Source organism: Myotis myotis, unplaced genomic scaffold (genome assembly GCF_014108235.1).
Source record: "Myotis myotis isolate mMyoMyo1 unplaced genomic scaffold, mMyoMyo1.p scaffold_m19_p_13, whole genome shotgun sequence".
Classification (NCBI taxonomy): Eukaryota; Metazoa; Chordata; class Mammalia; order Chiroptera; family Vespertilionidae; genus Myotis; species Myotis myotis.
In genome coordinates, this window is record NW_023416317.1 from 57,235,656 (window position 1) to 57,263,585 (window position 27,930).

A 27,930-nucleotide genomic window follows, 5' to 3' on the forward strand; every position below is an offset into this window, starting at 1 on the left:
CCGGCACTCGCCGCTGCGGGCAGAGCGCGCGGTTCTCGGGCGCCCTGTGCAGCGTCGGTTTCAGTTTCATTCGGGGAAAAGGGGGGAAGTTCCTCTGAAGCGGAGACAGGCAGGTGCCATCGCGGAATGAGAAAGACGACGGCGGGAGCGGAGGCCCCGGCAACGGCCACCGGGTTCAAGGAAAACGCCTCCCGACCCGGAACCCACGCCGTCCCCGTGGCTCACTCCTCCGGGCCCACGCGGGGAAGTGGGCAATCCTACCCGCGGGCGTTTGCCGGGAAGAAAGGTCCCGTGGCCCAGAGGAGACGCCTGCAAACAGCCTGAAGCCGCAGCACAAATGCCTGTCACGGGGCGGCTGTGGGCGGGTGGTGACGGCGGCGCTGGGAGCTGCCCGGCTGGGGACGCTCGTTTGGAACTTGTGTTCGTGCGCACAGCGAGGGGCGAGGCTCAGGGCGCAGAGCCCCCCCACCCCCGACACCAGGGTCTTCCCGGCCGCTGGAATGGGAGTGGCACCAGAGGCCCAGGCCCAGGGGAACCCCGAGATGTCGGACGCAGGACAGGCGGGCCACGACGGTGCCGTCCACCGAGAGCGGCCGCTCCGGTTCCCCTCCGGTGCACCTGCCACTCGGGGCCGGGTCCCGCCCCCTCAGTCGCTCTCCCGGAAGCTCGGCCTCCATCATCTTGCTTCCGGTTCCGCTCGCGCCTTCCGGTCCCTATGGCGACGGGGCGCCTTGGGTTGGAGGAGACTCTGGGGGCCCTCAACGCGGCCCTGGGCCCGGGGGGCCCCGTATGGTTCAAGGAGACGCGCGCCCGCCACCTGCGCGTCCGCGACTTCCTGGCGCCGCGGCGGGCGCTGCAGGCGCGCTTCGGGGACGGGCAGGTGCGCGCGGGCCGGCGGGGACGGGCGGCGGGGAGCGCCGCGACCCGCTCACCAGCCTGTCGTCCCGCAGGTGCCTGAGCGCGTGCTCCGTGCTGTGGTCGACCTGCAGGGCCCCGGCGTGGCCCCGGTGCTGCGCTGCGAGCCGACCCCCGCGGGGCTGGCGCTCCGGCTGCAGCGCGCGGCCGTCTTCGAACGGGTGCTCGGGGCCGCGCCCGCCGCCGCCGCCGCCCCCGCCGCCCGGGGCCCGCGTGTCCTCCTGCACTGCCCCGCGCTGCGCGCCGCCCCCCGCGCGCTCCGCCTGAGCCAGCTGCGGGCCGTGCTCGTGGCCGACCACCTGGCGCGGGCTCTGCGTGCTCGCGGGTGAGCGGGGCCGGAGAGGAGAAGGCGCGCCCGTGGGCACCGGCTGCGGCGGGTGGGAAGCGGGGCGGGGCCGGGCCAGGCGCTCGGGCTGAAGCGGCGCCCTCGCTCTGCAGGGTCGGTGTGCGCCTCGTGCCCGCCGTGCGGGACCCGCACTGGGCCGCCTTCCTGCAGCAGCTGCGGGTGGACTGGCCCGCTGCCCCGGAGCGAGCCGGAGCCTCAGCCGAGGCCCTGAGGAGGCGCGCGCTGGCGGAGGTCACCCCGGCGGGAGACCCGGGAGCTCTGCCCGCCGGCGCCCTGGGCACCGTGAGCCTGAAGGAGCTGGCGGGAGGACGGGGACGCGCGGCCGGCTCTGACCCCCACCTGGACCGCTGTCTGGGTAGGACCTGCGGCCGGGCGGGGCCGGGATTGGGGGGCCCGTGGCGCCCGCTAGCCCCGTGCCTGTCTCCGCGCAGTGACCGAGGACCTGCTCTCCGTGCTGGCTGAACTGCAGGCGGCCGCGCAGCTCGGGCCTGAGGACGGCTCCCCGGGCCTGGTCAGTAGCTGGGCCCCGCCCGTGGGCCTCGGCGAAGGCGGAGCCCTGTGCCCGGTAGTGACTGTCCTCCCCACAGGCCCCCGCCCCCGGGGCTGGTGCGGACAGCTGCGTGGTGGTGCACGTGGTGAGCCCCGAGGAGGAGTCCCAGCAACAAAAGCTGGACCTGCTTTGGTGGAAGCTGGATGAGCAGGCTCCTCTCGCACAGGTAGGGGAGGCATGGTGGGGCCTGCAAGCTGACTGGCTCAGAGGGGACACGACTTTGGGGGAGACACTAGGCGTGGTGAATGGGGACGTGCAGCAGGTGCAGTCCTGGGAGAAGGCGGGGTCTGGAGAACAGAGGGGAACAGGTGTCCCGAGGGGCTGGGCCCTAGAGGGAGGCACTAAGCCTGATGGGAAAAGGCTGGGAGCCCGACCGGAATTCAGTTCCTTGCGGGTTTATTGCTGGAGAATCGCCAGCTGGCTCAGCCCCTGCTGCCCTCCTGACAGAAGCACCTGGTGTGTGGCCCAGTGAGCGCAGCCGGTGCGCCCAGCACCCTGACGGCGCCCGAGTACTACGAGTGAGTGAGGGGGAGGCCTCCGGGGACATGGAAGTGGGGGCTCTGCGCTGGCCCTCCTCTCACTCCTTTCAAAATGCAGGCTCCGGCTCGCACAGGTGCGCACGGCCTCAGCTCTGAAGCACAGCAGGGACCTGGCACAAGGTGCGCCTGGGAAGCTCCGGCTGCCTCCTGCCCGCCCCTGGCTCCTGCCTGCAGCCTGACTGCCGCCCTCTACCCCCCAGACCCGGCCTGGACAGAAACCTTCAGGGTTCTCTCGGCGGCGACCATCAAGTTTGAGATGCTCAGCAAGGCCCCGCAGAGCCAGGTGAGCCGGGTGCCCACAGGACCGGGCAGGGGGCAGGCTTGGTGGCCGCCCTCGCTCTGCAGCTGTGCCTTCCTCAGCTCCTCCTCGACCTGGCCGACAGCATTTCCACCAAGGGCACCAAGAGTGGCACCTTTGTCATGTACAACTGTGCCCGCCTCGCCACACTCTTTGAGGGTTACCAGCGCGGCGTGCAACAAGGTCTGTACCCCACTTTCCCACCTGTGAGCAGCCTGGATTTCTCTCTGCTCCGTGAAGAGGTGAGTGCCCCTCCCGGTAGTGGCTCCCTGGGGTGGCCTGGACTCGCCGTCCAGCAGCCTTCTTCCCGCAGGGTGAGTGGCTGCTGCTCTTCAACAGCGTCCTCCCCTTCCAAGACCTCCTGAGCCAGACCACAGCCCTGGACAGGGCCCACCACGCCCCGGGGCTCCGCGTCACTGCTCGCACGGAGACGGTGAGGCAGAGACCAGCGCACACACACTCTTTATTCGGGTCTGGGGTACAAGGGCAAAGGCAGGCCAGTGACTCCGTCTGTCTCTAGGTGTGCAAGTTCCTGGTGCAGCTCAGCATGGACTTCAGCTCTTACTATAACCGGGTACACATCCTGGGGGTAAGCACACAGCAAGGGGGTGCGGGGGGGGGGGGGAGCAAAGGACGAGACCAGCAGGCCCTCTCTTTCTCTAGGAGCCTCGGCCACACCTGTTTGGTCAGATGTTTGCCCGGCTGCAGCTCCTGCGGGCTGTGCAGGAAGTGCTCCACACAGGTCTGGCCATGCTGGGTCTCCCGCCACTGAGCTACATCTAAGGCCACAGAGGGCCAGTGTCTGGGAATGTTCACAAGGTCATCACCTGAAAAAAACCCCGTTGCTTAGACGTGGAGACTAATAAATCGCTACAAAGCTTTGTTCTAGTGTGAGGCGTGGGGCATGTTCTTGGTCTGCCCAGGCAACACTCAACTCCCCTCCAACGCCTGCTCTAACCACGCACCCTGGGCCTGGGCACGGACATCACTCCCACTCCCCTGCCTGTGAGCAGGCCCCACGCCCAGGTGCCAGCCACTGTGGGACCTCAGTCATACCAGTTGTAAACCTCAAGTCCCTGGCCCCCGAGAGCACAGCGGTGACCAAACTCCGGGCTCACGGGCCAGCAGGCCATGTCGGCCACGTCTGGCACGTGGTACACTGTGCTGTTGATGAAGGTGGGTTCGCCATGCCCGAGGCGCCAGAAGGTCAGCCGCTGATCGATGGAGGCGGAGACCATGAGGCTGGGGCTCAGGATGTGGAGGCCTGTCACATGAGCAGCATGTGCACAGGGGACAGAGTGTTCCTCCAGCACGTGCAGCTGGGGCGCCAGCTCGGCACCCCCCACAGCCTCGTGCTGCTCTGGCAACTCCACAGCAAGCACAAAGACGTGGAGGGAGCCATCCTCGCTGCCACTCGCCACAAGGTGGCCCTCACGTGTGGGCAAGGTGTGCAGGCTGTTGACACCACAGCTGTGAGCCTGGACAGTCAGGCAGGGGGGGCCCAGCCCTGGAGGAAGAGGAGGCTGTCAGAGCCCCACCTGCCACATGGGGAAGGCACAGGGAGGGGGGAGGGACTGCCGGTGGCCCACCAGCTACTCACGAGAGGGCAGTCCAGGCTCTGCTGGAGGCTCCAGGGCAGCGGAGCCGTGGTCCAGCACCGTGGTCAGGTCCCAGAAGGCCAGGCTGCCATCGGTGGCTGCACTGCACAGGAGCAGTCTCCTGGGAGGCGGGGAAAGGTGGCTGGGTCAGTCGGGGCGACAGAAAGCAACAAGGGTGCCCAGGGACCCTGGCAGAGCCACCATGCAGCCCTCTCACCGCCGCTGGTTGGGTGTCTGGTGTGTAAAGGAGTGGACCTTGAGGACACAGCGCTGGTGGTGGAAGGTTTCAGCCAGGAGCTGCAGCCGCCGCCCAGAGTCCTGCAAATGAAAGAGCCTGGGCGGGGGGGGGGTGGGAGCAGCTCAGAACCCATTCTGGACAGCCCTTCATCCTACCTCCCAGCCCTATCTGAGCCCCATGCTCTTACCTCACTGCTCCGTCACTACAGGCTGCAGCCACAAGTGGGCCGAGGTCAGGCGGGTCAAGCTCACACACCGCTAGGCACATGTACCTGCAGAGGTAACAGCCCGTCAAGCAGAGCCCTGCCTGATGCACCCCAGGCCCTGCCAGGCCGCACACATCACCTGGTCTCTGGGTCCACCTTGACCATCCGGCGCCGACTGCGCTGACAGTCCCAGTCCTCATCCAGCCGGTGAGACGCAAGGTGCATCACATGGCAGGCGAGGCGGCTGGGGGTGCTGGGGTCCAGGGTGACCATGATGTTGAAGCAGTGCATCTCCGCCCGGCCCCCCGCAGACACCACGTGGGCAGTCAGGCCCGGGCGAGGGTCCTGAGGGCCCGCCGGGGTGCCGACGCCCCACACGGCCAGGGCACGCACCGAGGAGATGTGGTTACAAACGGCTGTAAGCGCGTGGGCTGAGCCCGTCGCTGTGGGGAGCGCCAGGACACAGATGGTGGTGTCCTCGCTGCACGTGATCACGACGTCAATCAGGCTGGGCCCCTCGCTGCCCGGCTCCAGGTCCTCGGGCTGCATGAAGCTGGGCAGCTCGAATTCAGGCCCCAGCGCGATGGTGCCCACCCGCCTGACACATGTGATCTCACGGCCATGCAGGCTCTCCCGCAGAATCACATGTGGCCGGGTGCAGCCCCCGAGAGCCCGGTACAGCAAGACATCGCCATCCTTGAGGTAGGCAAAGGCCATGGCTGCCTCGGTGTCCGAGAAGGCCCAGGAGCGATGGCCGCCACCGCAGTGGACGACGTGTAGCTTCTCGTGCGACCGGGGGCTCCACACCACAAACTCGTTGGCGTGGAAACCCAGGATGACCGTGCTCCCATCGGCCATCACGCGCAGCCCGGCCACCCAGTTCATGCCGCGACAGCACTTCCGCCGCAGGACTGGCTGCAGCTGGCCGCCACGCACAAGGAGCTGGTAGTAGGCACCATCGCGCCCTGTGCTGTACACGTAGCCACCGTGGCAGGTGACCGAGGTCACACCCTGCTTCCCATGCAGGGACCGGAGGATGGAGACGGGGCCCCACTCAGTCAAGGCGGTCTCCTCCTCGCCACTGTCACCACCCCCTCCCAGTTCTCCGGCACCGGCCTCAGCCTGGCCTCCAAGCCCCAGATCCTGGAGCAGAGCCGGTCTGGAGGGGAACAGCAACACGGAGCCCCGCCGGTCTCCACACACCAGGAAGTCGCCCGGGGGCAGGAAGGCACTGCACGTGTGCCATCTCTGCTTGCTTGGAGGCAGCAGGTACCGGCAGCGTTCCGTGACAAAGATGGCCTTGCCGGAGGGGGCGGCTGTGATCTCCAGGCAGGCCACCACGCCCCCGGGGCCCGACGCCAGCAGCAGCAGCTCCTCGTAGCCTCGCAGAGCCCAGCTCAGGCTGTGCACCTTGCCTGGGAACAGGGCCAGGTCCACGGCCGCTGTTGGAGTATTGATGGGGACAACCTTGACGTGACCCTCCCCGTTGGCCATGGCACACAGTCCGAAGCCCTCAGGCCCGGGGGCAGCCTCCAGAAGGCAGTAGGACTGGAAGTGCTTGTCCTCCAGCAGTTGCTCCCAGCACTTGACCTCAAGGTCGTAGAGGTACAGGACCCCCGAATCAGTCACTGCCAATACTCGCCACGAGCCAGCCAGTGTTACAGCCTTGAGGGCACCTGGCCTGCTAGGGGACTTGAAGCAGAGAGCGGAGACCCCGGAACCTGGGTGCCCACGCCCTACCAGGTGCCACAGCCGGATGCCTGAGTCATCACCCCCCGTTATCACCCAGGCTTGCCTCTCGTGGGCAGCGAGGGCCCGGATCCCACGGCCCTGGTGGCCCCGGAATGCCTGGAGGATCTCACCTTCGTGGCTCCATACCAAGCAGACACAGTCCTCTCCTGCACTGACCAGGTAATTTTCTAGCAGCTTGACCTGCCACACGCGGGCGCTGTGCCCAAAGCAGTGCCCAATATTCTGCACCCGACCCCCAGGCACCCGCAGGTCGCCCACCTTCCAGATGCGAACACTTCGGTCTTCCGAAGCGGTGGCCAGCAAGCCCTTGCTCTCCAGGTACGACATGCTGAAGACGGCGCCCATGTGCCCACTGACCCGCCGGTCAGGGGCCACGGGCTTACTGTCCACTAAAGCGGCCGCTGGGTACCAGATCAGAAGCTGGTTGGAAACAGCACCTGCCACTATGGTCAGCTCCTTCCAGGTGTCCCCGACCAAGCAGGCTGAGGAGAGGGTGCACCTGTCTGTGCAGGGAACGTCCTGCAGGAGGCACCCTATCACAGGGTCGTATAACACCACCGAGTTGTGGCCCAGGGCCAAGGCCATGTTCCCCTCGAGCCAGCGTGCATCCCAGATCCAGTCCGACATGTTCCACAGGCCAGAGCGCCAGAGCTCCCGGAAGCGGCCCTGTCCCCAGCTGATTTTCACGACTCGGAGACCCTTGCTCCCGAACACGGCGACCATGGCCTCCACGTCAAGGTCTCCTTTGGGTTCTGGTCGCACCCGGAACCCATGGATAAGATAGTGGCCAAGCAGGTTCTGCACTCGCTTCATCATCCGCAGGTGCCCCCCAAAATCCAGGCTGTACACCAGGATATCCGGCCCCTCACCTGGACAGGAGCAAAGAGCCACATCAGGACGCCTCGCCTAACGCTGAGGAGCCACAAGAAGAGACGGGGCGGGGACCTCTCCATCCCGGGGCCTGTGAATGTGCTGGACAATCCTGCAGGCTCACCCACAGACTCCTCACTCAGCCTCCTCCTCACCCCACCCGACTTCTCTTGCTTCAGACAGGAACCTCTCAGCTTTAGCCCCCACACCCTTAGCCTCACCTGCCTGTCCACGAATTCTCCCCCTGCGCCCAACCAGGGGAGAGGCTTCCCACTAAGACAACCTTTGCACCTGCGGCCACAGCACATCCCTGACTTCCAGGAGTTTCTTCCAGGCACGGGGGCGGGAGGGGGGCGGCGGCGGCACACTTTGGCAGGGGGGCTCCTGTGGCCCTCAGGGGCCTCCTGGCTGCCCTGCAGGCACCTCCCACACTAACTCCTCTACCACCCTCTGCCCAACCCCCACCCCCAACCAGGAAGCCCACAGCTCACTCTTCTCAGCTGCCCACATCTCTGTCTCCAAGTGTGTGGAGTTCATTGGCTACAGTTTGCAAACCCCACCAGAGTGTCTTTGGTCCAGAACAACCTCTTAATCTGAAATGACCGTACCAGTCTCTCATGCGATTCCTAGTCTGCACTCTCAATCCTTACAGTCAATAAAGTTGCTGGGCATCAATTACAAGCCAGACAAGGAACTGTGTGCTGGAGCGGTGAAAAGGCAAGCCCGGGCCTTGCTCTATGGCAGTGGTTCCCTACGTGGGCACACGCCTCAGGGGGCAATGTGATTTTTAAGGGGGGCAATTTGAGAATGAGTTAGTGAATTTTTTGCATTTCTTATGGCTCTAGGGGCGTCATATACAGTGTATAAATGTATATTGTGACATATTTGTGCATTTCAGTTCTCATGTTTTGAAACTTTGCTATGTTTTCCTACTTCATATTATTTTTTTTAACAATTTCTTAGTAATTTCTTCCTCAGTACTTCAACTGTCCTTCCTTCTTTTTCTTTTTTTCTTAAATATATTTTATTGATTTTTTACAGAGAGGAAGGGAGAGGGATAGTTAGAAACATCGATGAGAGAGAAGCACCAATCAGCTGCCTCCTGCACACCCCTTGACCAGGATCGAACCTGGGGCCCTTCAGTCCCCAGGCCAACGCTCTATCCAGTGAGCCAAACCGGCCAGGGCTGTCCTTCCTTCTTTTATTTCCCTCTTTCATGGATGCCATGTTCTTTGGAAGCTTCTTTAGACCAAGTGAATGGCCTTTTAGGCTTCCTCCATGTGAGTAGGAGCTCGCTTTTTGAATAATAAGAATTATATGGGGGGGGGGGTCGGGATTTTAGAGGTGCATGGGTGGGCGTGGCCAACACAAGGCTGGGAACCACTGCTCTAGGAACTGAGCAGACACCGAACAGCAGCACCCAGGGAGCCATGCTATCACGGTGAGTCCCAGGGGACACCTATGCAGGCCGCTCTAAGAATGTAAAATGGTGAGTCTAGTCCAGTGGTTCTCCATGGGGGTGGACGGGGCAGCTTCCCTCAGGCCCTGGCAATGTCGGGAGGCATTCTGGATGGTCACACTGTGTGCGTGACTGGCGTGGAGCCAGGGAGGCTGCGAGACACCCTGCGATGCAGGCAGCCGCTCACAAAGAATCATCTGATCCCACCCGTCCAGCGAGGACACTGGGACAGGAGACGGGTGAGCTTCGGGGAGGCCCCTCGAGGGCGAGACATCCCGGCGGCGGAATCTAAGGGGCAGCGGCCACTGAGCAGCGAGAAAAGCCGGGAGGGGAGGGCTCTGCCGTCCGGGCTCCGACCCGGACCCGGTTCTGGTCCGGGCCCGGGTCCCGGAATCTGCTGGCCTGTTTTCCTGCGCGGCCCGCGGAGGAGCGTGGACATGGATTCCCCGGGCCCCACCCATCTCGGTGGGAGCCCCGCCTCCGCCTCGAGCACCGACCCCCTCGGGAAGGCGGGGTCTCACCGGTTTCCCAAGACCCGCTCCAGCTGCGAGGGCCCCACCCCCACCTCCAGGGCGGCGCCTCCCGGCCTCCAGGCCACACCCCGCCTCTGGCCCGCCCTCCCCAGGGCCCACTCGTACCCGCACCCTTAAAGAGGGGCCTCACCCCCACCACCCGGCCCCGCCCCGCCCCGCTCATCCAGGGCCGCACGCTCCCCTCCCTCCCCCGCCTCCGACACGCGGCCCCACCCCTCCGCGTTAGCGCGGGTGACCCAGGGCCTCGGCATCGGTTTTTGTCTTCAGGGCCGCTCCGGCCGTCCCGCCACCCCCGGCTCCGCCCACCCCGGGGCCCGCCCCTCCCCCGGGGCACTCCTTCCCCGGGCATCCTTCCCCCGCGCTCCCTTCCTCCGGACACCCCTTCTCCCAGGCACCCCTTCCCCCGGGCACCCCTTCTCCCGGGCACTCCTTTGTTCCCTGCACCGCCCGGGAGCACCCCGCTTCTCCGCTAACTCGCGCCGCACACGGAACCTCACCGGCCAGCAGCCGCTCCCCCACGCACTCCAGCCCGGTGACAGGGAGCAGCATGAGCTCGGAGGTGGCCCGCGGCCAGACGTAGTCCTCGGGAGCCTCCATGCCGCCCGCCAGCAACTGCGGCCGCCGCGACCGAGAGGGAGCGGAGCTCTCGCGAGACCAGCCTTCCCGGGCGCCGCGCCGCCGAACTCCGGCGCCCTTAGCAACAGGTCGCCGGGCAGATTCGCCAGCGGCCGCCGTCCAATGGCGACCCTTCGCCCACGCCACCCAGCTCAGGATTGGCCGGGCCATCTCGCCCCGCCCCGTCACACTGCCAGCAGCCCGCCCCCGGTTGGCCCCGCCCCGGCTGGCCCCGCCCCCGGCTGGCCCCGCTCCCCTGGCCCGCGCATCTTCCCGCCAACCGAGCTCCTCGGCCCGGCTCGCAGCCGGTTGGTTTTATTTGACGGGCGGCAGGGTCTGTACAATAAATAACAAATAACACGGATGGAGGTGCGGTGCCCTGGTCGCGGCTGGAGGCGGGGGTGCGGGCAAGACGTCGGCCAGACCTTTGGCTTGAAGCTGGACGGGGAGCTGCAGGGCCCCACCGTGAGCGGCGGGCGACCTGCGGCGGGGCCGAGCCTGACCCCTCGCTCAGAGCTCCACGCGCGCGTCGCGGTAGGCCCGGTCCAGAGCCCACTCTGGCTGTGAGTCGGCGCCCCCTTCGCGGGCCAGGCGCGCCATCTCCTGCTGGAACAGCGCCTGCCGCGCGCGGCTGGGGTCCACATTGATCCAGTTGTTGGCGATCCACTTAGTGCCACGAGTGACCAGGCAGCCCCCGTGCAGCGAGTAGTCGTCCACGTCGCCCACCCAGCCTAGGAGAGGGGCCTGGTGTGAGCCAGGGAGGGGGCCAGGGGCACCAGGCTGGGCTAACCTGGGCTTGGCCGGGGACACGGCCCCGCTGTGCACACCTCCTCCCCCGGCAAACATCTGGCCCCGCCACCGTGGCGGCTCAGCACCTCTCACCAGCTATTGCTTCGTTCACGCCACTGGCCCTGGGAACCCAGCTGTCTAGCCGAGCCTGTCCCGAGCCCTGCCCAGCCTGAGTGGGTAAGGGATGCGTCCCCAGTCCCAGCGAGCTGAAGGCTAGGGCACCAGGGAGTCCCAGGGGTAGGGGTAACCCAGGAAGCGGCCCTAGAGCCACTGCGGATGGTTGGGGGAGGCACCAGGGCCAGAAACTGCCCACCAGGGTGGCGCTGGGGCTGGTACAGGGAGCTTGCCTCCGGGCAGCCCTGGCCCACCCAAGGCCCTCACCTTGCCCGTCGGGCAGGTAGTTGTACCAGAAGACGGCTGTGCCCTGCTGGGGTCTGACTCGGAGATTGCCCTTGTCACAGTGCCTCCGAGTGTCCCGGAGGTCCACGTCATCCTGAATCAGGCTCTGTGGGCAGGAGGGCGCGAGGTTCTCAGCTGCCCCCACTGAGTGGCCAGGAGCCAGGCCAGGTGGCCAGAGGGAAACCAGGTGTGCCCTGGGCTCTCCTCCCAGGTGCAGAGGGCAGTGCCACGTGCGCCCAACGCCCGGGCAGCAGCCTGGTGGGCTTACCATTTCGTCGTAGGTTCTGTTGTCTGCGACGGGGAAGACAGTCTCTCCCCCGCCGGTGACGTTGTTCAGGTAGAACAGCACAGTCATGTAGCTGTAAGGCAGGCGCACTGAGCAGTGCCCGCCGAGGGCAGGATGCGCTGCCCAGGCTCCCAAGGGCCAGAGGGCAGGGCAGGACCAAGGTGTCCCCAGCCCATCCTCCCCACAAACCCAGTCTCCTTCTGTGTCTTAGTTTTTGGCAGCCAAGGTCCCAGGTGCACTTAGATCCCAGGGCCCCAGCCAAGGCCAGCTGGGGAGGCAGATCAGCACCCAGGGAGCGGCAGAAAGAGCTGGGGTTCTAGCCTTTCCCCACTTGCCTCACAGCCCTGGGGACCAGTTTCAGTGTCTGCGGGTACCTCAGTCTGGCCACTGAGACAAAATGACCACCCCTTTCCTGACACTGGGTAAACAACCTGGGGGACAGGCAGGCGGACAGGCAGGCATATCCTTGACCAGGTAGCCCAGGGCCTGCCCACAGGGTGTGTTTGGTCTGGGAGTCTAGGCAGCCCCCAGGTGGGAGGTACTTGCCGGCAGGAGGTCTCGAAGGGCACCGACTCGTTCGCTACCAGCTTGGTATGGGAGCAGATGGTCTCTGGGTACACAGGCCCACTGTCCACGTGGGCATGGTAGTGGCCGCCCTCTCCGTACCGCACGACCTGCATTGGCTCGCTGAGCTCCACGATCTCGGCTGGCAGGCGGGTGAGGCGCAGCACCCTGGTGGCAGCAGGCATTCAGCTGGGCAGCCTCATGCAGGGTGGCACCCTGACAGCTGGCTGGTGTGGGCCCTGGGCCTGCCACAGGGCTGCCCCTGCACACCTTCCCTGGGAGCCCCGTAAGCCACCCCGGACCGGCCCTATAGGAGGAGGAAGAGGTTATCATGATGCCAGAGACACCCACTGGGGGGGGAAGAGGAGATTTCTACTAAATTAGGTGGGGGACACCCCCCCAGGAGGAAGGTTATCTAAAACCCCCGCAGGGGCCCTGGCTGGTGTGGCTCAGTGGATAGAGTGTCGGCCTGTGGACTGAAGGGTCCCAGGTTCGAGTCAGCCAAGGGCACACGCCCAGGTTGTAGGCTCAATCCCCAGTAGGGGGCGTGCAGGAGGCAGCCGATCACTGATTCTCATCACTGATGTTTCTATCTCTCTCTTCTTCCTTCCTCTCTCTGAAATCAATTAAAAAATATTTAACAATAAAAAGTAAAAAAATAAAACCCCTACAGAGCATCCTGTCAGAGATGACAGGCCATTTCTCTAATCAGCAGGAACACCATGCGATCTATTTCTAACCCCAGATGAAGTTTGCCCACAGCCAGGGCTAGTTCGCCTTTGCTAATCGCCGGTCTTTCGACGGGTCCCCATCCGGGTCTCAGAAGCGGAACCCAATCCTGAGTCAGCGTCTCAGTTCTGTCCTCTCCTCCCAGCCAAGGACCGTGCGGGCCTGGCACCGGGAGGACCGCTGGGCGCTCACCTCTGGCGGATGGCCCGCATGACCTGGTGGGCGCCTTCCCCCTGGTATAGCCACGTGTGGTGGCTGTTGCGCACCAGCTCGCTGGACTCCGCCTTGTGCCTCCTCATGTACTTGTGGAAGTCCCGCAGGTCCATGTCGGAGAACTCCTGCAGGCTCAGCACTCCTGCACGGGCACCCCAGCAGTGCCCACTGAGCCCCTGCGGGAGGCCTGAGCACTGCCCCCCCCCCCCCCCCCCGGGCTCCTGGGTCAGGTGAGCCTAGCTTCTGTCACAGGGAGACCGACACCATCCTTTCCTCCGGTGAAGCCCTGCTTGGCCCCAAAAGGAAGGAGCTCCCCTCCCCCCATGAGATTGGCCAGAGCAGGGTCTCAGGGCACGGCTGCTCTTGGCCCTCCCGCCTGGCTCTGCGGAGTGTGGCCGCCTCGATCCTCAGGGCGAGGAGAGAGCAGGGGTGCTGGCTGCTGGCCAGGACCTCCCACACTTCCAGGGGTAGCAGGGCGGGGCCCAGAAGTTTCTTCATGACCTCAGGTCCCATCCTGAGTGGGATATGCCGGGTCAGTCCTGTCCACTGGCCAGAGCGCTCCCCAGTGGACACTCCGCCGCCCTCACCTCCCAGGCAGGGCTTCCGCCCTCAGGGTTCTGGGCCAGTAGCTACTGTCTCTGCTCCGGATTATCCTGCTTGACCCAAAGGAGACACTTTGCACCCTTTGGCCGGAATTTCTCCCAGGATGGGGGCCGCTAGGGCTGGGAGCCTGGCGCCAGCTCCGCACACGGCAGCAGCAGCGCAAGGCCGCTCTGGCCGCGGTCTGGGCGGGCTCTTCGCTCCGGGCTCCCCGCCACAAGCCATTCTTCCAAGTCCTACTCGACGGCTGCGTCTTCCTCACTTGGCGTGAGAGTGGACTACACTTCAGAACCCTCCTGAGGGTTATTGCCAAAGTGTGTGTGTGTGGGGGCGGGTATGACAGCTCCCTGCCCACACCTGCCCTCGCAGTTAGAATGGCTCCAGGGGGCAAGAGGGAGGCCTTGGGCAGACCCTGCTGGCTGGAGAGGCAGACGGAGCGGGGGCACAGCCAAGCTCAAGCTGGCATCACTGTGCCTTCGCTCTCGCTCCACCCCCTCTGCCCTCTGCCAGCCAGCAGCCCCACTTCCTGTGCCCCAGACTCCCACTGACGAGGTGGAAAGGGTCTCCAAGACCTGCCTTCTCGACGGTCAGCACGGGGACGGAGCCTCTGGCTGCTCTAGAGGCTGGGCACAGAGGCAAGTGGCGTAGGGACAGGGCTCCCAGGGACAGAGCTGCGGGAGGTCCGAGCTCACCATCGCCGTCAGGGTCAGCCTTGATCGCAGAGTACATCTCCTGAATGTTCTCTGGCGTCATCCAGCGTCCATTCCCCAGGCGAGTCTGGGCCAGGACCTGAAGCACATGGTCCCCCATGAGGTGGCCCCGCGATGGAGAGCCCCCAGAGCACAGCCACCCATTGTCGCTGTGGGGCTGAGGGCTCGGGGGGGGGGGGGGCGGGAGTGGACATGGGTGAGGACAGAGAACAAGCCTCAAGTCCCTTTGCTGATGACAAGAGGTGGAGAGGTCCAGTGGCATCTGGGAGGCCAGGAAGGCAGTCAAGAGCCCTGAGGGCCACGGGCATCCTGTTGGGCCAGGGACCCCACACCTCGCCAAGTCCTCCCTCAGAAGCTGGGTGAGGGCTGTGCAGAGAGGCGGACCCTGGTCACCTCGAAGCTGCCATTCCACGCACCACGAGCTCCATGGGCTCCCAGCATGGCAGCCAGGAATCCAGACCTGTCACGGGCAGGACACCTGGGGACTGTGGCCACACGTGCCATCACCGCCTGGTGAGTCCTCCTGCTCCTTCAGGGGTTCCCGGGCAGCAAGGACCTACCTCTCCAGGGAAGGAGGGTCCCCTGGGCCTGGGCACGCTGATCTGCGGGGCCAGGGCTGAGCAGGACAGGTACCCTGGCCACAGAAACCATTCTGCAGCACCCCCACCCCTCCCCGCACCACCCACCCCTCCCCGCGCTGCTCCGGGCCCAACCTCACGGAGCTGCAGGCGGCCGTCACGGTTCTGGTCCAGCAGCCGGAAGAGGTCCAGCTGGCTGACCTGCATCGTGCCCAGGGCCTCCTCGTACTCCTCGGTGGGCAGGATCTGGCTGCGCTGTAGCCCCTTCATCTGTGCCAGGTGGATGATGAGCCGACACTCCTCATCGCGCAGGAAGCCCGGGACTTCTGCCAGGAGAGGAGGTGGGTGAGGCCAGGACCGGCCGGGGCACGAGCCTGGCACCTTCCTCTCTGCGGGGTCCCTGCACTCCCTGGGGGGCTCCAGGTCAGCACGTCTCACTCTACTTTACGTCTGCTCTGGGCGCCCTGCAAGGTCGGCAGCATTTGGGAGGTGGGCCCCCCTCTCTGGTGCTGAGAGCACGTTTTCCAGGGGGTCCTGGGAGCGAGCTGGAGCCGAGCTGGGCCTGGGCTGACCCGCCTCGGAGGGAACCGAAGGCGAGAGGGTGAACCGGAAGGGCAGAGGGCGGCCTCCACTTCTTACTTGGTATATATTTTACTTTATTTCATTATTTTTAATTGATTTCAGAGAGGCAGGGAGAGGGAGAGTTAGAAACTTCAATGATGAGCCCGGCCGGCGTGGCTCAGTGGTTGAACATTAACCTATGAACCAGGAGGTCATGGCTCAATTCCCAGTCAGGGCACAGGCCCGGGTTGCGGGCTCCATCCCTGGTGTGGGGCGCGCAGGAGCAGCCAATCAGTAATTCTTTCTCTCTCATCATTGATGTTTCTATCTCTCTCTCCCTCTCTTTCTCGGAAATCAATAAAAGTATATTTTTTAAAAAGTCAAATGATGAGCGGGAATTGTTGATCGGCTGCGTCCTGCACAGGCACCGAACGGTGACCTCCTGATTCATGGACTGACGCTCCACCGCTGACCCGCACCAGCCGGGCGTGGGCATATATTTTACAAGTGGAGGATGGTGGCTGGGTTTTGCTTTCATTTTTACTTTCCAGCCTCATTCAATACAAACAAACAGCAGGGCATGCTGCTCTCCAGCCCCTCCTTGCCCACCTGCTGCGGCACAAGCAGATGCTGGGCATCGGATCGGGCCGAGTCGCCCGGTGCTGGGAGGCCAGCGGGAGTCGCGCAAGTTGTTGGCAGGAGCTCTGAGCAGGTACCTCCAGTGTTCTTTGCTTTGGGGACAAATGTACCCTGAACGCTGCTCCATGCCTCTCAGCTCCCGAGTCAGGCCGGGCTTGGCCCGGGGGCTGGACACCCCCACGCCCGCCCCACAGCAGCTGGTGGAGCTGAACATGGGCCTCAGGGCTGGGAGCCCATCGCGGTGGCCCAGGCACTTCCACAACAGGAGGTGGGGCCCTGTTTCATTCCCTTGTTTCTGGGAGAGAGGACTTCCCTACTCAGAGGCACCGATTGGAGGAAGGGCCACCTCCACCACCACCTCCACCACCCAGGGCCCCTCAGAGCGGCTGCTGCTCTGGGTCATCGCCAAGAGGAAGGGAAATGGCCACTCAGCCGGGATCCAGTGTGTGTGTGTGTGTGTTTTGTTTTGTTTTTTGTTTTGTTAATCCTCACCTGAGGATATTTTTCCCATTGATTTTTAGAGAGAGGAGGGAAGGAGAGGGAGAGAGAGAGGGAAACACTGATGTGAGAGACATCAATGAGGGGCCAGGAATTGAACCTGCAGCACAGGCCTATGACTGGGACTCGAATCCGAGGCCCTTTGGTGCGCAGGCCAACACCCTGCCCACTGGGCCGTGCTGGCCGGGGCTTGAGTGGTTTTCAATAGCGATCGCCGCTACTCAGGTAGCAGAGTGCGTCCTGTCCCAGGCACACCCTCAAGGCCTTAGTCATACTTATCCTAAGACCCAGGCCCCATTAAATGCCCTCCCTAACCACAACCAACCCCAAGCACAGAGACATCACCCTGATGGAGTCAAAAGGGCCCTCAGGCCAGGCTGTCACACTCTGGAGTCCATGTTCACTTCCAGGGGTAGGCGACTCGGTGGTGATGACGCTGGGGACAGGACCAAGACCCCCACCCCAGCAAACCCAGGAGGGGTGTGGGCCGTCCACAGGGACAAACTGCGAAGGAACAGAGTCACTCCTGACAGCTTGAAAAAGAAACAAACAGGAAGGAAAAGCCAAAAAAAAAAGAAAAGCCAGCAGAGGCCCAGCTTCGTCCGTTTAATCTCAGGCCCCAAGGAGATGCCACCAGCGGATAATCTACTGCAAAGGTCAGCGCTGCAGCCTCCCAGGCGCGCCGGGCACCTGGGAGTTGGGCGGGGTGGGGGGTGGGGGGTAGAGGCCTGTAAAGCCCTCAACCTCAGCCCAGTAAGGGGAAAGCAGGGGCGGCTGGAGGGCCATGGCTCCTGGTGGCACTGGTGGTGCTGTGGGGTGACAGGGGGATGGGGGCGATGCATGCCCATCCCCCAAGCCATGGCGCTGTGCCAGGACATTGGGGGTCGAGGCCATCCCGCAGTCAGCCAATGGCGGCCCGTTCTGGCCAGGAGTGCCACCGGCTGCCCGCCTCTTCCCCGCTCCCTCTCCGCCCCCAGGTGCCTCCACAGGTAGGGCTGGGCTCCCAGGTGAGGGGGGCTCCTCAGCCAGGGCCTGTGCTGGCAGCTCTTCACTAACCATTGTGGGCGCCCATCAGTGCCTGGTGCTGATTCGGGGGGTGGGGGGCGGTGCGGCAGGGATCCTGGTGGAGGGAGCAGGTGTCTGTGGGACCACCCACGGGGAGCACCCTGGGTCTGGACCCACAGATCATCACGGGCTCCTGAATGTCAAGGTGAAGCGCCTGGGCAGGTGCTGAGGGCTGGAGCCCTCCCCGGGGGGTGTGGAGACGGAGCAGGCGAACTGGGCGCCTTTCCTCGCAGAGACGCAGGGCTGGCCCTCTTCCCAGCCTGACCTAAGGCCCACGGTCCCCTCGTCCCTCTGTGCGGAGCCAGGGCCCCCCAGGTGGCCCCGCGGCAGCAGCACTTCGGGGGGGGGGGGGGGGGCGCTTGCAGACCAGGCCGGCCCTGCAGCTTCGCCAGCCCCGCCTGGGCTAGAATCCCGGCGTCCGCAGGCCTTTCAGGGCGAGAGGGCGGGCCCTGTCCCCGCTCCGGGAGCTGGAGGGGCGGGGGGGGGGGCGCTGGAGCGGAAAGCCGCCGGGTACCGGGCCGGGGGTGGGGGCAGAAGACAAAAGAGCGGGGTGAGGGGACGCAGGGAAAAGGGCAGGGATTCCAGCCGCAGAAAAGCCAGGGTGTTGCTAAGTGACCAGGCGTCGTTGCCCGGCAACCGCGGAGGGCGTGGCCACGCCTCACCCCGCGGGCGGCTGGCGGTGCCGGGAACCCGGTGCTGAGCGCCCCCACCCCTCCCCGCAGGGTCATTTGCCCGGGCCGCCGTCCTCCGGGCCGGCCTCAGCCACCCCTGGGCCCCAGGGCGCTGGTGGAGGCCACCCGGGCGAGCGGGCAGTGCCGGGCTGGCTGGGTGCCAGGACCGCCCCCGGCCCATCAGACCCCCGCGCGGGCAGAGGCACGAATGACACAAACAAATGCGGGAGCCGGCGCCCGACGCTGCTAGTGCTGGCAGCGCCCGGCAGGTGGCGCCACCTCTTAGGTGCCCGCGAACCCCTCAAGACCAGTCTGGGGTCAGGGGATCTCGGAGGGGGGACAGGCGGGCGGAGGGAACGGCACAGGCGGAGGCCCCCGGAAGCATCAGCGCGGAGCAAGTCGGGGTGGCGGGAGATGCGGCCTGAGAGGGGAGCGGGCCTGGGGGGACCCCATGAGGCTTAGAATGAAATGAGGAATCTTGGAGACTTTTCGGGAAGGGCGCGATGCGGCCTAAGCCTGCTATTTAATTACAAAATGAGAAGTGAGCCACGTGGAAGAAAACCATGTTCCCAGCGAGATGACGACTCGGAACTGCAGGTTCTGCCTTCGGAACCGAACAGACTCGGGAAGGTCCCAAACCCGTGGGAAACACCAGTCAAGCAGGTGCGCCAGGAACTGGGGATGGGACCTTTTTTTTTTTTTTTTTAATGTTTTTATTGATTTCAGAGAGGAAGGGAGAGGGGGAGAAACATCGATGAGAATCACTGATCGGCTGCCTCCTGCACGCCCCCTACCGGGGATTGAGCCTGAAACCCAGGCGTTTGCCCTTGAATCGAACCTGGGACCTTTCAGTCTGCAGGCCGATGCTCTACCCACTGAACTAACTGGCTAGGGCTTGGGATGGGACCTTTTGTAGCCCAGGTCCCACTTGTCTAGGGACAAGGGTGGGAAACAGAAAATGCTCCCCAAAGGGAGGTTGCACGGGGTCCTCCCGTGGAGATGGAGGTGCCCTGGGTAGAACCCAGTCCCCGTAGCCCAGCTGATGTCCTGAACCCTGGCATCTCGGGCCCTCAGGCTGGTGGGTCACAGGAGCCAAGAGCAGCAGGGCAGGGCCCACAGCAGCCCACTCCCCTCGGGCCTCCCTGCCTCTGCAGGGTGACACCGGACGGATGGACAGGCAGCACAGCGGACAGACAGACATTGCTCCTTCTTGGGGCGGGCTTCCTTCCATGGGTTCATCCAATACCACAGCTTTCAGGATCTGCCCCTCCTTGGACAGCCCCGCCCGGGGTTTCCCTCACAACTGGACATCCCATCCCGTAGTCACTAACTTGTCTTCATTCGTCCAGCCTCATGTCACCCAGCCCCAGGGCTTTCTGGGTAAAGCCTGGGACATCTTCCACCAACAGACTCAAAGGTAAGGCGAGTCTGGGGGAAGGGAGCGCGGGCAGGAAGCTCTGCGAATCGCTCCCTTGGTGATCCAAGGAGGCAGTCTGCCTGCGGTCACAGCTCTCCTGCTCCCTGCGATTTACTGGGACCGGGCCGGGTTCCTCACTCTGCGTAGGACTTTGATGCAACAAGCTGGGGATCAGGATTAGGAATGAAGTCCTCAGGTTTCAGGTAACGTAACCTGCATCTGAATGGAGTATAGCCGGGCTCCAGGATGCCTGGGGATGGGGGGGAGCACAAAGCACAACCCGGCCTACACTTTACCCCCCAGACACTTCGTCTGGTCCTGGCAGCCTGGAGGTAATGGGGGAGCGTTCCTCCGCCTGGCTCAGCCTGACCCGACAGCCACCTGGCCTGACTCCTCAGCTCCTACAGGTCTTTGCTCAAATACCGTTTTCAGGGAGGCCCACCGGTCCGCCCGTGAAGTCCCAGCCCCCCTTGGAATCCTGCCTTACCTGTCTGTGATCTGTCACCTGACACACATGTATATTTATTTATTTACTAGCGGCGCACTGGGGGTGGGGGGAGTCCCTCAGCCCGGCCTGCGCCCTCTTGCAGTCCAGGACCCCTCACTCCTTATCGCCTGCCTGCTCGCTGCTCCTTACCACTGGGCTTGCTGCTCCTGGGCGGGCCTCTGGCTGAGCGATGCTCCCCTGTGGGAGCGCACTGACCACTGCGTTGAGCATCTGCCCCCTGGTGGTCAGTGCACGTCATCGCGACTAGTCATGTGCCAGTCCTTCGGCTGTTCAGTCGATGTGCACATCAGGGTTTTATGATGTAGGATTAGCTTACTTATTATGTGTCTCCTCATCTGAATGTCAGCTTCAGGTGTTTCTGTTTGTTTCCTATTGTGTTCAGTGCTGTGTTTGGCACAGACTTTAACACTGAGCAATAGTAACAGCAGCAGCCACCACCTTTCAGGGGCCCTTTCACAAGATATCAGTAACCTGTTTCTCCTCAGACAGCATGCAGACGAGTCATCCTCACGGGTCCAGGCATAACCCCCCTCCCTCACCGCCCCCCCCCCTCCTCTGCTCAGGGTCGAGGGCATGAGCTCAGATGTTCTGCTTACATCTTCCTACCCACTCCCTCCTGCAGTGGCCAGGGACAGCGGGTCTCGAGGCTGGGCCAGGGCATGGGTCTGGGCCCGCCTTGTTGCCTGGGGGTCTCGGAGGGCCTTCAGTCTTCCCCCAGCACACCCGCGCCCGCTTCACCAGGAACTAGCTGCATGGCCTGGCCAGCAGCGGCAGCGCTCTGCGCCTCATTTCTCACCCTCCACCCTGAGAAGGGGTGTCTACACCCACCTCCCAGACAGGCGGTAAGAACTGAATGATCACCTGGAGCCCAGCACAAGAGCTCAGAAAGTGACCCAGATGCCGGGTCCAGACGAGCCGCCCGGCAAGGCTTTGCTGCTGCGGCTGCGCACAAGCCTGGGCCCAGGGAGAAGCTGAGTGCTGGCAGCAGAGGCGGGGCTGGGGGGGGGGGGCGGTCACCGGTTTATCCACAGGACGGCCTGTTCCTCATCAAACCACAGGGCCCAGGTCAGCTGGGCCGCTATCAGCCCCCCCCCCCCCCCATTACAGAATGTGACAGCTGACGGAGACAGGGGTGTCTGCAGGCGGTTTAGCCTCAGGGTCACACTGCCCCGTCCGGCGAGGGAGGAAGGATCAGCTGCAGAGAACAGGGGCCAGGGAGGCGCGTGTGGAAAGGTTACCCCCGTGACGGAGGTGGGGGCGGGCGCTTCACTTTGGGAAACCTCGAGCTGGAATAAAAGGGGGGGGGGGGCGCCTGGGAACAGCCATTTTCAAAACAAAGTCACGTGGCCAACACGAGCCTCTAGGCGGCCACCCACTGGCAGCCCCTGGCCCTCCCGGCGGGGCCCCGCGGACTTACCGAAGAGCAGCGGCTTGAGGCTGAGGGTTCGGATGAAGTGGTCCCGGTCGGCCACCAGCTGGACCTTCTGCTCGTGTCCCACCTACGGGAAGGGCACCGCGGGCAGCTCGGGCGCCAGGCCGCGCCACCCGAGGGGAAAGCGCCCGGTCCCGGCCCGGTCCCGGCCCCGGCAAGAGGGGACAGGCGGGGGCCGCGCGGAGGTCCGGCCCGGGCCGCGCGGGGCGAGGGCCTCACCTTGATGCCCTCGAGTCGGGCGAGGGGAGCCGGGGTGGGCGCGGGCTGCGGGCCGGGGGCGCGGCGCGGGGGCGCGGGGTGGCCGCCGTCGTCGCCGTCGCTGTAGTGGACGAAGAGCAGCAGCGCCAGCACGTTGCCCAGGTACAGGTGCACGAGCACCATCAGCACCAGGAAGTAGGCGCGCGAGCAGATGCCGCGGGGCTTGCACAGCGGCCGCACCGGCGCGTCCTCGCCGTCGCCCGGCCCGGCCGCGGCCCCCGCCGGCTCGCGCTCCGCCGGCGCCCACTGCGGACTCCCGGCCTCAGGCCTCAGGCCCGCCGCCGCCATGGCGCCCCGGTCGCGCGCGCGCCCAGGGGAGGGGCCGCGGGGATGCCCGCGCCGCGCTGTTGCCCGGACAACCGCCGAGCCCGCGCGCGCCGCGGTCGCTAGGAGACGGCGCCTGGGGATGCTGCGCCCGCCCGCCCGGAGCCGCCCGCGCCTCTGCGCCCTCGACCCCGGCCCACATCGGCGCGTCTTCTCGGCTGCGTTAGCGCGGGGAGGGGGGCATGCCCTCCAGCTCATGCAAACCAGAGCGGCAGCGCCCAAGAGAGCCCAGCGGGAGCTTGTTTCCTGGTTTGGACGCACTTCCCTCCTCCCGGATAAGCAGGGTCTGCATCTCTCGCTCCCGAGTGCGGCGGCCGCCACCGGGAGGCAGTGCCAAAGGATGACTCAGTGCTGCGCCAGCGTGCGGGCGCCGCGGGGCAGGTGACTGCGCACGTGATGGAATGGGACCCATAGCTTTTGGCGCTGACACTCGCCAGGGTGGGAGGTCAAGATCGCCTGGAGGGTGGTGGGGGGGGTTGGGGGAGGAGAACGCCTGGAGGTCCGCTCTGTGGTCGTCCTGGACCTCCCGGGGCCTGCAGGAGTCAGGCCCCAGGAAGAAGTTGTCCCATGTGCGGGGTCGCATGGGGGAGGGGGTGCGGCCCGGGTTGGTCAGAGGGCCTCCTGCAACGGGAAGGTCAGGGCCCAAGGGTAACCCCAGGCTGCAGCGGGCGCACGGGAACCCTCCTGCCTCAGAGCCGGCACATGGAGGAGGAGGAAAGGACTTGTCCATCACTGAGGCACCACCGCCTCTGAGGATATTGCCAGATCTGGGGGCGGAAGGACGGACCGGTGGCCAGGTGCCTGCCTGGGCATTTTTAAGCTCCCAGCTCTGCAGGGCTGGGTTCTCCTTGGGCAGCGATGCATGTGCCCCAGGGTAACACCCGTGAGGCAGGTCCCACTGGCGGTTTCTCCTCACCCAGCTAAGCCCCTCCCTGTCCCTGCATTTTCTGGTCGTCACAGTTTTACCAAGTATGTCATGGTTTCCTGGTATCCATGACTGAATACTGAGACCATTTCCTCCTTAGCCTTTTGTTTGTTTTGTTAATCCTCACCGAGGGTATTTTTTTCCATTGATTTTTAGAGAGAGTGGAAGGAGGGGCGTAGACAGAAAACATCAATGTGAGAGAGACATCTATTGGCTGCCTCCCACACGAGCCCCGGGGATTGAGCCTGCAATCAAGGTATTTGCCCTTGATTGAAATCGAACCCAGGATCCTTCAGTCCGCAGGCGGACACTCTAACCACTGAGCAAAACTGACTAGGGCTCTTCTTTAGCCTTTTAAAATCTATAATTAGCCCGGCCAGTGGGGCTCAGTTTTTGAACATGGAACTATGAACCAGGAGGTCAAGGTTTGATTCCCCGGTCATCTCTCGATCCCCAGTGTCGGGGCGTGCAGGAGGCAGCCGATCGATGATTCTCTCTCATCATTGATGTTTCTGTCTCTCGGGGGGTCTTGGAGGGCCCTCTCCCTTCCTCTCTGAAATCAATAAAAAATATACTTCCCTGAACTCCTTTTCCGAACTCCATGCCCCTCCCTTCCTATGACCCTCTCCAGTGGAGTTATGCCCATTGCCACGCGCAGCTCCTGCTCTGCTGGCTCATCCCAGACAGCAGGAAGCAAGCAGCTGAGGGGAGGAAGGGGTGCAGCTTCACCCCATTTCTGCTCCATCTGTTGGCTGTGGGAATTTCGCAATCGTATCATAAACTACAATTTCTTGGCCTTTTAAAACCGACCACCCCTTTGATGTCTAAATCTCTCGGCAGGCTCACCTCACGGGCGGCAGGCGGTCCCAGGTCACTCACTGACAGTCACATCTGGGTGCTGTGCTGTTACAAAAATGGGTCTCCTGGTTTCTAACATGAACACGTGCACTTCCCTCCAGGTGAGCTGTGGCATGTGGGCTGCAGCGAGGACTGGGCGTGTGCTCAGTGCACGTCAGTGTGACTGTCTCCTGGGGACAGGATTGGTTTAACAAGCCAAGATCGATGCTGGGCCCTCAGTGCCCCTAGCAGAGCCCAGCCCGTGGGCCATGCCAGTTGCTGCAAGAACCCCTGGGCCACGTGGAAAGTCCTTCCCCTAGACCAGTGACGGCGAACCTTTTGAGCTCGGCGTGTCAGCATTTTGAAAAACCCTAACTTCACTCTGGTGCCGTGTCACATATAGAAATCTTTTGATATTTGCAACCATAGTAAAACAAAGACTTATGTTTTTGATATTTATTTTATATATTTAAATGCCATTTAACAAAGAAAAATCAACCAAAAGAGTTTGCGTGTCACCTCTGACACGCGTGTCAGGTTCGCCATCACTGCCCTAGACTTTGCTCTCTTCCTTTTTTTTTTTTTAAGGGGGAAAGGAACCATATTCTTTTAAAAAACGTATTTTTATTGATTTCAGAGAGGACGGGAGAGGGAGAGATCGAAACATCAATGATCAGAATCATTGATCGGCTGCCTCCTGCATGCCCCCAACTGGGGATCGAGCCTGCAACCTGGGCCTGTGCCCTTGACCGGAATTGAACCCTGACCCTTGCCTGCAGGCCGACGCTGCCCACTGAGCCACATCAGCGAGGACTTCTTTTCTTTTTTAAGATGGCCGAGGGCATGGTGCCAAGGCCGTGGTACTCAGCCCCTTGACCTGCAGGAGTGGCCGCTGGCCCTGCTGCCTCAGAGGAAACATTCACCTGTGACCAATTCCCTCCATGTCCCCTCTGCCCCCCCTCCCCCCGAGGGCAGAGCCCACGTCTCTCTCACACCTGAGGCTCAAGGGGGAGCAACTGTGGAGTTCCGACCGCAGGGTCCAGGCCGCTATGGCCTGACTGCCCCGTGCACGCCGCCCACAGCTCTGCAGCCTTCACCCCTGAGCTGTCGCTGATGTTGCTGCCACTCCTGTCGCCACAAATTGACCCTCAAAGGGAACCCATGCTTTGTATTTCCTGTCCTCAGCCTTTGGCATGACTCCAAACATCTCTAGTTTCTCAAGATCTCAAGTCCTAGCTTCATAACCCAGGACTGTCTACCAGTGGTTCTCAACCTTCCTAATGCCAAGACCCTTTAATACAGTTCCTCATCTTGTGGTGACCCCCAACCATAAAATTATTTTCGTTGCTACTTCATAACTGTGATGTTGCTACTGTTATGAATCGTCATGTAAATATCTGATAAGCAGGATGGTCTAAGGCGACACCTGTGAAAAGGTCATTCGACCGCCAAAGGGATCGCAACCCACAGGTTGAGAACCGCTGGAACCCAACCCCACCCCGTCCATATTCCCCAGCCCTAAGCTCCCAGGTCCGACTGGCAGGGGAGGGGCCCAGGGCCTCAGCAGGGGCTGTGAGAAAGCCAGGGATCCGTTTGTTTTTGGGGGGTTGGCCTGTATGGGATGGAAAGGAGCTCGGCTAGCCCACCTCCCTCCAGTGTCCTCTCCCCAGAAGAGGAAGGCGGTCAGGCCACGGGGCCTTCGCAGGCCTGGAGGAGGGGCTGACCAAAAGGCCGCGCATTCAGTGCCAAGGCCGTACCCTGGATGCTCCCTCAGGAGGCTACGTGAAGGGTCCTTTGAAGAAAGAAATCTACACATACTTTTATAATCAGAAACTTTCAATTTATTTTGAATAAACTACTCAACTTTGAGCAGATGACATGACCTCAACTTTTTCTTTGAAGAAAACAAAGATATACGGCAAATTCATGAGAACACAGTGCCTTCTTCATCTCCTACCCTCTCGGGGCAGGAAAGCTCGGCCAGGCCTCCCCAGGGACAGCCTCGGGGCAGAGGGAAGCTCCCGGGCCAGCCCCGCAGGCTGTGGTCAGGCACCGAGCCTCACAGCGCCCGAGGCTGGGCTGCAGCTGGATCCAGGTGCGGGCACACGGCGGCTGTGCAGTCCACAGCATGCAGGGCGCCCAGGGTGCGACCGTGGCGAGAGCTGCAGCTCGGCTCCTGGGCCACGCCGGCGACACAGCAAGACAGGAGGTAAGCAGGACCATCCGCGTGCCAGCGCAGCGCTCACACCCCACCAGGCCCCACAGGCTCTCCTGGCTCAGGGAGCGCCCCATCCGATCCTGGGCTCACTGGCTACACTAACTGTTCTCCCTCCAACCACAGTCCGCCCCTTGCAAGAGAGAACAGGAGCAGACAAAACCCCAGCGGAGAGAAAGGGAACCCGCACCCAGCTGTGTACCCGGGACCCCAAGAGCCAAGCTGTCCTGTCTCCAAGAGTAACGCAGTTTACAACCATGGTACCTGGGAAACTGCTGAGGTGAAAATGTTTGAATATCAAAGAATTTCCACCACAGTATTTATATGTCTCCCGGGAGGTCAAGGAGGTCGAGCACAGACAGCTCTGGCAGCCTCAGCGTGCAGGCACCACGCAGCCACAGAAACCCCAGACCAGATTTAACTTTCCAGAGGCCCACAGGACCAGGCTCAGGACACCACGCAAACGAACCACCTGCTCCTTTGGTGCAAGCCCTGGCCCTCTCCCTGGCCAGCCCCTCCTTTACAGGAGCCGGGACCACAGACTAAGGGCTCTCCTGGTCTCAGACTCCCAGGCCCTGGCGGTGGAGCCCTCCGACACCTGAAGTCAGGCGAGGGGAGAGCGCCCAAGCCCCAGAGCTGCGGACACTCCAGGTAACAGGAAAACCACCCGCGCAAACAAGGCCCCGGAGCCAGGACGACTGGTGCCCTCGCAAGGGCCGCGCTGCACTCCGACCCGAGGTTCGCCAGAGGAGCGGGCAGGACAGTGCCAGGGACCCTGCGTGAGCACTTGGTCAGTTACCACCTGAACACTGCCACAAAAGGAGGGACCAAATGGAACAGTTATTCTGGGGAACAATCCCCTTTGAAAGTGGGTCTCTACCTGTAGGAGGCAAAAGGGAACACTGTGCTCCACTCCTGTCCCTGGTCTGGAGGCCACAAGACCACCGTCTGTGCTCCGCGGTGGGCTCTGGCCTCGGGAGCCAGACCGGGTGAGCCTCACCTTCAAGAATCAAGATGAGCCCACAGGCAGCGCCACTCTGGACGGTCAGGCGCCGGGGCAAGCCCTGCCCTGTGCTGTCTGCGCACTGTAGGGTCAGGCAGGGCCCCTGACTGAAGGTCTACAGGAGCAGCCCGTTGCACAGGCGAACTCCAGTCCCCACCTGCCACCCCGGCTCCTCTCTTGGGACCCCAAACACCAAGCGAATCGGGAAGCAGAGGCCACACTGGCCTACAGTGCACATTCAGAGGCCGGGTGGGCAGGCAGCACGCTGCGTTCTAAGGACAATAGCTAGAGGGCGAACACTCCAATGCCAATTTATTTTTTTTAAAAGGTTCTGTGTAATTCTATGGTTGGTTTCCTTTTTCTTGCTTTTTTTTGGTACATTTTCCCAACCTTTGAAAATCACCTAAGTTGTAATGAGCTAATACTATTAATAGTCATTCAAAAAAACGTTCCCTCCCTCCCAACAACCGTCCAGGGGGAATTACAAATCCTGAAGAGGCCGATTCAACAGGGCCTCGACCGCAGGAGAAACAAAAAGGAAGATGAGACAGAACAGAAGTGGACTGAGGTGTGTGCCAGGGTCTCTCAGGAGCAGGCCTGGCTGCTGCCTGGGGTCGTGAGAGGCAGAGCCCGCAGCATGCAGAACAGCAGCCGGGTGCGCGCCAGCCACCTCTTCCTCCCTCGCGCTCGCCGAGGGCAGCCTAGGTGTCGTGGAAATCCTTCAGCAGGGTCCGCCTCCGCTGCTCTGCTATGTGCATCTGGTTTTCTAAGTCCTGCACCAGGAAGCAAAA

General features: G+C 63.2%; 4 protein-coding genes across 13 annotated transcripts in view; 1 reads left to right on the forward strand and 3 right to left on the reverse strand.

Annotated features, from left to right (window-relative positions):
• Window positions 1–179: 179 nt before the first annotated feature.
• On the forward strand, window positions 180–3,542 carry DALRD3 (DALR anticodon binding domain containing 3). 3 transcript variants are annotated; one of them, XM_036333608.1, is made up of 12 exons: window positions 180–880; window positions 951–1,240; window positions 1,354–1,616; window positions 1,693–1,772; window positions 1,849–1,977; window positions 2,259–2,329; window positions 2,409–2,470; window positions 2,551–2,633; window positions 2,711–2,890; window positions 2,988–3,081; window positions 3,169–3,237; window positions 3,312–3,542. In XM_036333608.1, exons 1-11 carry the CDS (start codon window positions 338–340, stop codon window positions 3,216–3,218), a joined length of 1,845 nt encoding a protein of 614 aa, XP_036189501.1. In that variant the 5' UTR covers window positions 180–337; the 3' UTR covers window positions 3,219–3,237; window positions 3,312–3,542. The 3 variants fall into 3 exon arrangements, 2 of the variants coding, with proteins under 2 accessions (XP_036189501.1, XP_036189500.1); XM_036333607.1 differs by having other exon boundaries at window positions 2,962–3,081; window positions 3,312–3,530; XR_004971669.1 differs by lacking the exon at window positions 3,312–3,542 and having other exon boundaries at window positions 2,948–3,081; window positions 3,169–3,243.
• On the reverse strand, window positions 3,094–10,055 carry WDR6 (WD repeat domain 6). Its single transcript, XM_036333601.1, has 6 exons — window positions 9,801–10,055; window positions 4,829–7,310; window positions 4,672–4,755; window positions 4,464–4,580; window positions 4,249–4,367; window positions 3,094–4,155 (listed from the first exon to the last, which is right to left on the reverse strand). The coding sequence occupies exons 1-6, from the start codon at window positions 9,898–9,900 to the stop codon at window positions 3,695–3,697; spliced, it is 3,363 nt and encodes a 1,120-aa protein (XP_036189494.1). The 5' UTR covers window positions 9,901–10,055; the 3' UTR covers window positions 3,094–3,694.
• Window positions 10,056–10,199: 144 nt separating this feature from the next.
• Window positions 10,200–22,477, reverse strand: P4HTM (prolyl 4-hydroxylase, transmembrane). Its single transcript, XM_036333609.1, has 9 exons — window positions 21,797–22,477; window positions 21,563–21,644; window positions 14,922–15,112; window positions 14,191–14,287; window positions 12,878–13,040; window positions 11,939–12,124; window positions 11,375–11,465; window positions 11,089–11,212; window positions 10,200–10,649 (listed from the first exon to the last, which is right to left on the reverse strand). The coding sequence occupies exons 1-9, from the start codon at window positions 22,355–22,357 to the stop codon at window positions 10,429–10,431; spliced, it is 1,716 nt and encodes a 571-aa protein (XP_036189502.1). The 5' UTR covers window positions 22,358–22,477; the 3' UTR covers window positions 10,200–10,428.
• Window positions 22,478–25,739: 3,262 nt separating this feature from the next.
• The window catches only part of ARIH2 (ariadne RBR E3 ubiquitin protein ligase 2), a 52,102-nt gene continuing 49,911 nt past the window's right edge, over window positions 25,740–27,930 (reverse strand). For all 8 annotated transcript variants that reach the window (XM_036333615.1, XM_036333616.1, XM_036333614.1 and 5 more), the window contains one exon: window positions 25,740–27,912. In XM_036333615.1, coding sequence (XP_036189508.1) covers window positions 27,841–27,912 — 72 coding nt within the window. In that variant the 3' untranslated portion in view covers window positions 25,740–27,840. The remainder of the gene's footprint in view (window positions 27,913–27,930) is intronic.